This window comes from Numenius arquata, chromosome 1 (genome assembly GCF_964106895.1).
Source record: "Numenius arquata chromosome 1, bNumArq3.hap1.1, whole genome shotgun sequence".
Taxonomy (NCBI): Eukaryota; Metazoa; Chordata; class Aves; order Charadriiformes; family Scolopacidae; genus Numenius; species Numenius arquata.
In genome coordinates this window covers 18136783-18145824 of record NC_133576.1, presented here as the reverse complement: position 1 = coordinate 18145824, position 9042 = coordinate 18136783, and the positions used below count along the sequence as shown (strand labels likewise).

The 9042-nt window shown below is 37.3% G+C and overlaps 1 protein-coding gene across 1 annotated transcript in view; it reads left to right on the top strand.

Moving 5' to 3' along the window:
* Positions 1-323: 323 nt before the first annotated feature.
* ABI3BP (ABI family member 3 binding protein) overlaps positions 324-9042 on the top strand; it is a 163858-nt gene continuing 155139 nt past the window's right edge. Inside the window, exon 1 of the mRNA XM_074163979.1 lies at positions 324-489. Within this exon, the coding sequence (XP_074020080.1) occupies positions 411-489 (79 nt within the window). The 5' untranslated portion in view covers positions 324-410. The remainder of the gene's footprint in view (positions 490-9042) is intronic.

Genomic DNA, 9042 nt, shown 5'->3' with positions numbered 1-9042 from the left:
TGAATGTTATTTTTGCATTTTAATTCCAGCTTTCTTGGATAAAACAATGAAAATGTCTCTCACATAAATTTTCAGTTAAAAGAAGTTTTGATATTCCTGGTTTTATTTGCATGAAATTTAAGTGATCAAATGGTGATCTCTTATCCTGAGAGGTGGAAGGGCCCCAGAATATTATTGTAGGGGGAGCCTGATAGTCTTTTTTTTTTTTTTTTTTTTTTTTTGAATGCTAATTCTCCTTTTCCAGTGGGAGTGAATGATGTCATCCTGTCTCCTCCCACTGTGTAAACGAAGCTTGTGTCAAAGTGTTGCTGCCTCTTGTCACAGAGAGAACAGTTCACTTAAATGCAGCTGCAGTGCTTTTGTGTAGTACCTGTCAGAATCATTCCCAGTGCGAGGTTGGGCTTGTGATCATGATGTCAAGATTGGTCTTTCTCCTTTTCTGTGGATATATTGCACTAAACCTGGGAAATGCTCAGAAATTGCCAAGAGGCAAGTAGCTATGACAACTTTCTGGGTTTTTGTTTGTTTTTCGGTTGTGGGGCTTTTTGTTTTTTAATGCTTGTGTTTTGCCATGGAAATTTGCTTTCAACATGTTAGGAATGATTAAAGATAATGGAAAAGACGAAAGAAGATCAGTCAACAGGGCAAGGTCCAGGTACAAGAGAGTAACTTTTAAGCTCTTGAATTAAACAAGCTCAAAAGTTTTCACAGGATCTTGTGACTCTAGTCAGAAGTACCATGAAACAAAGTAACTGTATTTAATGATTTTGTAATGATTTAGACAGCATTGTGCAGGTTTTTGGTTTAAGATCTTAAAGAAAATGTGACTTAGAAGCACCTTGTGGTGTTGGTGGAAAATTTCAGTTTTGTCTTGAAAGAACTTTTATGCTTTCCCTTTATATCCATCCTTAACAACTGAATCGGAATTTAATTTTGTAGTTCAGGTTGCATGCATTTTGAGGGAGAGGAATACGATTTATTAAAATTTCCACAACAGGAAGAAAGTTCCGCAAACCTGTGTGAATACTTGCTTAACTATTCCTTTCCTCTGGAGCCTGAAGTACAGTAGATTTGCAAAGCTGGCAGCAATCTCTTTTCATGATTGCTAATGTGACCTGTGTAACTTTGGCATTTTACTAGTGTTTTATTACTGCAGGAAGAACAGTCATAGCATAAAATGAAAAGAATATTTCTATATCTAGATCGTAAACCACTTTGTAGTAGCTTGGCATTAAAACGGCACTTTCACAACTGTTTCTGTACTGCACATATTGCTCTTACTTTGTAGAAGATCTTGCCTGAGTCCACTGTGCTTTGTAATGCATTTTACATCTGCAGTCTCCAGCAACCAGTAACGTTTAGAAAGGAAGCTGTGATTTAGTTCCTTATGAGAATGTTTATTAAGAAATCAGCACTTTGAGGGCTTCCTAGGAGATTCTGTTCCATAGATGGTGAACCTAAAGTTATTTAGCAAGAAGAGGTAATTTTTCTCCCCCCAACCCTTCCCAAGAGACTTTTTTCAAAGATTTCTTTTTTTTTTTTTTTTCCTTAAGCTCATCTTCTGCAGCAAATGTGGAGTTTTCTGCATACTGCTAATAGTGGGACAATGTATAGCCTGTGAGTAACAGATAGATACACAGTCGTTGTTCAGTTCAAGCAGACTGTTAGACCTTAATTTTATCGAAAAAGCAACCTGTAAGAAAACTACTGTAGCAGTTTATGAGGATTATATCGAACAGAGAGGAACCTTGTATGTATTGCCTACTTTGAGGGAAGGAACTTTTCTAATGCTTGTCTTTTTAAATGGTTTCACTGGACTTTCTGCTCACTACCATAGGATAGTGGCTGTAAATTTATGACTCTGAAATTCAGCCAAAGCTACTGACCCACTGCAGTCAGGGGGAGATTAACTTTGGGATGCATTTTTTTCCTGTCCTAAAATAACATTGCAGAAGTGAAGTTCTGTTTGCCAAATGCATATAGCTGCAGGTGGAAACTTAATTTCTTTTCAATGATACAACTTTTTAAAGATTCTCCCATTGCAGTATTGAAACATCAATCTAATTCTTTTGTTTGCAGCTGCCTCTCAGGTTATTATTTTCATTGGACTGCATTGAAAAAAACAGGTGTATTAGTACCTAGCTGTTATCTAGAAATGTTCAAAGGATTGTCTTTTTCTACAACTCTCTCTTCTCTGATAGGGAGTACAGAATTTTTTCATAAGCGAAGTGTATATTTGGATCTTAAAGTATTTTTAAAATGAGGAAATGTAGTGGTAGTATTCTGTTAAGAGGGCTACTCTGCCCTACTAAACAAGCTTAAATTCCAGTGAATTGCTGTACTCTTCAAGTCATGAACTATGTAACTGAGGATCCAGAGTCACTCCTGCACTACGGGGAACAGCGGAATCGATTTCCTAACTTAAGGGAAAACAGTCTGGCCAAATTCACTTTCTGGTGATGTAAGTACTCGTGTGCACAGATTATCAGTGTAAATCTTGCTGTTACTAGTGCTTAGAAATTCTAGTGCTGAAGTCTTCTCTCCAGGAGGTGAAACACGCTGATCCCTGGTCTTGTGGGCTGGGATTTCCTTTCAGTGATACAAGGTGGAACATCTTGCCTCCTGCAGCTGTGAAGGAACAAAGCCAGTACACCCTTTGGATGTCGGCGGCTTCCAGAGCTATTTGAGAGATTGTGTGCAAATATGCTGTTCAGTGTATTTTTATACTTTCACCTCCACAAGTCTATGTTTGACTAGAATGACAAAGAGTTATTTCTTCTTTATTAACAAATTCTTTCGACTTCAAAAATTAAGACACTGTTGCAGGAATAATTTGGAAACTCTACTAACATGACTCAAGGATTCAAAATAGGGGAAATATCAGTTTAAATTTCCAGTGGAAATTTTATAATGCAGGGTACATAGAAGCAGCATAATAGTTTTGCCTGTATAGAAAATAGGCCTCTGCTTATACCTGGTCCTAGTGTAGTGCCCTAAGTACCCTTCCCCTTGCAGTTCTTTGTCACATTTACTGTAGCAGATGACAAGTGATGAGGCAGTTATAAGCTGCGTCATAATTCAGACTCTTTCTACATTAAGGTTTTACAGACATAAGTAAAGGCAATGCAACTGGAAAGGGAAGGTTGGTGAGTATTGTGCCTTTTTAACAATTATGTTTGTGTTTCATGAGTTTCTGTTTGAGGGATCAGCTGCTAAGAAAGTTGTGTAGTCAGTGCCTATAGAGATTATGTGAGGGACAGGAAATGATGGTGTGATGAGGGATGGTCTTTTATCAAGTATTTGATTCACTGTCTCTTAAACTATGTCCAAAGCTTTCTTTTTCATCAGAAAAAAGAGACTTGGAGGTTTTCCACTTATTTTTGTCTCTTCCCTTATGCCACCATGCCAGTGCTATCCAACATAAAATTTTTTGGTTCAGCACTGTTGTACTTGAAGTATTTTAATGATGGGTGGAAACAGTTGCAATACATAGGTGTCAGAGTTAGAAATTGTCATAATTTCTCTAATTTTCATGATTCTGCGTAACAGAAACATTTCATCCTTGAAGAATGCAGCGTCGTCTCTCTAGTCAGGAATTGAGTATAGACGAAAGATCTTCACTTAGAGAAGGAGTCGGTAAGCAGAGCATCCTGAATCTGAGAGGGAGATGAAAAGGCAAAGCCACAGAACCAAGAATAAACAAGTTACAGGAAATAATACACAAGATTGTACCGCCTTGTAAACTGTGTTTCACTGTCATCTTTCCAGCTGGACCTGCTGCAACTGTTGTTGAAGGCAACAGTTGTGGAACAAGGTCTTAGTGCAAGAGCATTTCATGTTTTTCATTTTGCCAGTTGACTTTCCAGTTACAACACAGATGTGCATAGAAATGCACTTTTCCACTATAATCTCTGTTTCTGATAGCTTTTGTGTATGTTTTTCTTTGTTAGACCTGTAAAGAATTTGGGCTTCATCCTGCCTTATAAACTTAAAGTTTTATAAATTTTTTTAAAAGAAGAGTCTGAATGTTTTTCTGTTTTGATTTTGGTCTTTTTCCCCCCATGCTTCTGACCTCTGTGGTTTTCCTACTATTTGAATTAGTCATCAGGTAGATTGGAATTCAGGCCCATCCTTTTTCTGCTTTTCAGGATTCAGGCCTGTCCTGTTCTGCTTTCCAGGAAGGTCTCAGGAAACCTTAATTCACCTTCCTCCTGGTTGCTGCCTTCTTAGGGAAAGAGAGTTCAAACTTGACATTCCTTATGGGAATGAAAGAGCGTGATTTACAGACTCACGTAGGGAAAACTAGATCCAAAACTTTCTTGTTTCTGTGATTGTCAACTGTGGGGATAAGAGGGAGAAATAATAGTTTTACTCTAAGGTTCTTTTATTTTCTTTTCTTTTTTTTTTTTTTTTTTTTTTTGTAAGTACACAGGAACGTTAGAAAATATTGTAGATAACTGCTAGCTAAGATTTGTATTTACAGTAATTATAACTGACATCCCTTTGAGAGTGAACACTGTATTTACAGTATACTTCCAAACTTACCATTGACATTTGTGAAAGGAATGGGCTAATTTTATTCATAGCTAAATTTTCTGGCTATGCTATGTTATGTAATACTTCTTCCTAACCAGAGGTTAAACTCAGCATGTGTTTTCACTTACTGGTGTCAAGCAGTTAAAACAATGTTGAGTTATTTCAACATGTCACAGTCACTATACTGAAACATCCAAACCTTAATCTTTAAACTATTGTGCCACTCCCCTCCAAACAGCACCCCTTTGGTAGCTGTAGGATAGCAGGGCAGAAATTGTAAGACAGGGAAAAGTCTCCTTAAAGTTGTTTTTTTTTTGAATGTGTAACAAAGCTGGCTTATAAAAATACCACAAAAGGAGCGAAATGACATGTGGTTTATTTGTTACTTTCTGCATGGTTTACAAAACATCTTTCTGGGAAGTATTTTTCAAAACACACAATACATTAACCTTTAAAAAGCATATTCTAATGAAAGAAGGCCAGTTTGGATGAAACTATTGAACATTTTTTTTTTTTTTAGAGTATGGAAGGGTAAGTACAAAATTAATTTGATTTGTGTGAAATACTTCTTTTATGTTTAATGGCACATGAATGACAATAAAGTCCTGTGAGAAAATTCAAAGGGATCCTTTATCTGGTATAATTGAGTGGCTAGGGTTTTCAGTCAGTAGATATGTCACAGCAAATTTGGCTTATTCTTTGATGAAAATGAAAACAACCCATAAGAATGTTACCATTATAGCAGCTCATTTAATCAAAATTATCTTATCATGCAGACAGTTGTGTCCTAGGATTGCACAAAAACATATCAAAAGCCAGTATTGAGCATCAGGCTTCCAAGTTCAAAGATAATCTGTAATACCAGAATTCCATTTTTATACTGGCACAGGCAGTGGTGTGACAGTCTGATGATACATATGGGTGGATTCCACCAGGATTAAATTCCATAGCATATGAATGCCTCTAAAATGATCTCACTGCTTGGTAATCTGTATAACCTTTCACCTCTTCATTTTAATTTTAATGTTCCCAAGTATCTCTTTCTGAAAATTATTTTTTGGTCCTCCTGCATATAATCTTTTGATTCTAGCCATTCCAGCAGGACAAGCTACATAACTCACTTGAAGGAAGAGCTGTAGGCTAAATCCTGCTGCTGCCTTTTGGCCAGACCTACTGTATATGGATAGTGTAGTCTGTATATCTGTTGACTGGTGGTACTGTGAGTTGTCAATATGTCTGAGGCTTTTTTGGAGTGTTTGGACTTAACGGGTGTGCGCTACACATTACATGTGCAAACAGAAAGCTCTGTCTGCTCCAGGGGGTAAAAATGGCTAGCAGTGACCTGCCATAGTCAGAACTGTTCATATAGCTCCTAGTGGATTTCTTTTCCTTGGGGAAATTCAAGCGCAGACTTGAAATTGTTGGTAAGCAGGATAAGTTTGTTGCTGTGGAGTGTTCTTGACTACTGCGTTTTGCAGGAGATAGTTGGAGACTTACTCGCATGTGTTGTGCAGCAATGTCACGTTAATCTTGGTGTGAAGAGACGCAAGTATTGGCGTTCTGGAAAGGTGGTGACCTAAAACAGGTGCCATTAGCAAAACAGCCCAGTCCATAGCTTGCTCCCAAGTGGAAGAGGGCAGCCAGAACCTGGCCAGGTGCCACTCAAGCTTGCCTGGCAGGTCTTAATTCAAATGCCCCTAGTTAGAAATTGGGTTTTCTAAAATACAGGCCAATATGTATGTAATGCAAGTTTGCTTTATGAAATATATATTTGTCTTGTTTTGCTATGAGGAGAGCATTTGTGAAAATGACTATTGGCAGTATCATGGATCAAACTTCTGTGTGGGCAAGGCCTCGGCCAACTTCTCCAGCACAGCTGTCCCTCAAAGCATACCAATCATAGGCCATTATACTCTGGCTAAATCAATGTGCCTCCCCACTTGAGCAAACCAGTGTGTGTCATGTCAAGGTGAAGAAAAAATAGGTCAATTTTTGAACGACCAAGTGAATTTCACCAAGTGAAGTTCTGATTGTAATTATGGTCACTAGAATTAAATATTTTTGCACTCATCGCTTAACCAAAGTGATGTCATCAGAACGTGAAGCTGTCCGGGTGAGGTTACGTAAGGATGGTCACATTAAGAGTCACATCAGAGTCTTCCCCATTTCAGAGTTGCTGAATAAAATACTGGTAAAGAGTTGAGGCAGTAGCTACTGCCTATACTAGATCTAAAGGCAGGGAGGTAGACAATGCTTTTTTATTAGAAGAAAGCTAGTATTCTCCCAGTCTAAGGGGAGCATTTGCTGCAGTGGCTCAGAGGCTGGTAGACAAAATCTAACCTCTGTTTTGTAAAATACTTTAGAGTTGTTGCTGAGAACCACCACTCTGTAATGATTTAATATTATTTAGTGTTTTCTGGAAGAAAAAGAAATGAAGCAAGTGAATTCACAATTTTTTCTTAGTCTAATTGTAGCCATGTTTTTTACACAAGTCCTGTTTACCTTGAACAAATATGTCAAGGCAGCGGGGCTCCATGTGAATAAATCCACTTTATTATGATGGGTTTTACTGAAGTACCTAAAGCTCTCTGTGTGATTTGATTTTTATTTATTGTGTGTGTGCGCAGTGTGCTAACACTAGAGTGTTACTGTCTGTACTTAGTAAGGGATTTTAATTCAGTGCTATCATTCAAGCTGGAGAGTCAATGGCAAAATGGATTCTCAAAGTGTGAGGGACTTTCTTTTGTAGGGTTGTTTCTGAATTTTTGTGTAGTTCTAAGTTTTTTTGCATTATTCTCGAAATCTGCTCAGGAAAAGCACAATTCAATAAAGCAGTAGGAGATTGTAATATTCTTTCCTATCACCAGCAGTTGTGGCATTAGTTTATGAATCTATAAATGTCCACAGGGTGCTTGATATGAGTTTACATAATTAATACTTTGGGAACCTGGCCAATTTAGGAGGACTGGCAATGTACATGGTATAACACTATTTTTGAACATCCATAAGGAAAAATTTTTCCTCCTTTTGTCAGCTGCTTGCCTCTGGTTTATATTAATTATTCACTTTAATTTTTCTTTCTAAGATGTAAAAGTCTGGAATAATTTTAGAACACATAAAGTTGTGGTTGGTTCAAAAATACAAATATGTAAACTTGAAATGTCCCAGAAGGTTGTTTTGTGATTTTGAAGTGAAAATATTTTCTGGTAGTTTTGATTCCCTCATTACCACGGTTCAAGCCTATACATGAACAAGAAAAATGCACAGTGAGAAAAATGCAAGACTTCAGACCTTATCATTTATCACTTTTTTTTTTTTTTAATCTCAATGTGTCTGTACAACATGCACAAGTATATGCTGAAAATAAAGGAATGGGCGCAATAGTCTGAAAGCTGGTAAGAAATTGAGCTTTGGGACACAAATAATAGGAAGAAAACTGTACTGTCTGACCTGGAAATTTTGGCAGAGTTCCATTATCTCTGGCTCACACAAGCACTGAAGTGGTTGGATTAAATGGCAGGGCACAGATTTTATTTATAGCACAGTGTACGCTGAAGCATAGCTTGTTACACAGTTAGGGAAATGGCTGCAGTCAGGTTTGAGAACCATGCCTTCTCTTAGCTTGATGTCTCAGGTAAAAGTGAGGGGGTGCACGTTTAACTGGAATCAATAGGTCTTCTTCCTTTGTCATAAAGTTTATCAATCAACAGCTATTTACTGTTGTGAACACAACTATGAAATTGCTCCGCATTGGTTGTCCATTATTTGCCCCTGTACTGATGAGAACCAGCCTTCAGTTATGCTATGACAAAATCACAAGCATAAATAATGCTTCTTTTTCAGCATTTCTTCCTGCTTTTTGTTTTAATTATGAAGAAGGCAAAATCTGGCAATCCTAATTAAAATGTCTCCCTGCTCACGTTGATTATTCAGTGCTCTTTAATAGGTGATAAATCTGCTGTGACTCAGTTGGGGATGGTGGAGTAGTTAATTTATGTTGTCTGTTTATCAAGTCTTTGTATAAACATCATAAATAAGATTTTTTAAAGGATTGAAACACTGATGCAAACTTTTTGAGCTAAAGAACTTGTTTTGAATTTTGGACAGATTTGTGATTTTTGCTCTAATGGAAGACTTATAATTAGACTAAACTTGCACGCAAGTAAAGCAAGTCATGAGGATGATTTCACACAGACTCTCTAGCACACAGAGGCATATGCACACACACACAAAATTGTTGTGGGATCTAGTTCATTTCCGGTAAATGCAGTGCATCAAAAATTATTTGTTTTAATCTTCCAGGCTTCTATCAATCCCCCTGTACTCTTCCAATTTTAGTAACATGGTCAAAATAGCAGTTCATAAAAGCATTTGTGTGTTGTTAATATGCAGTAATGAATTCTTAGAAAGCAGAGTTTCTCAATAATGTAACAGATGTTTATTGTGTTCTCTTTCCACTTGGAAATACTTACAGAAATTAGCAATGGATGTCATATGCTAAGGCTG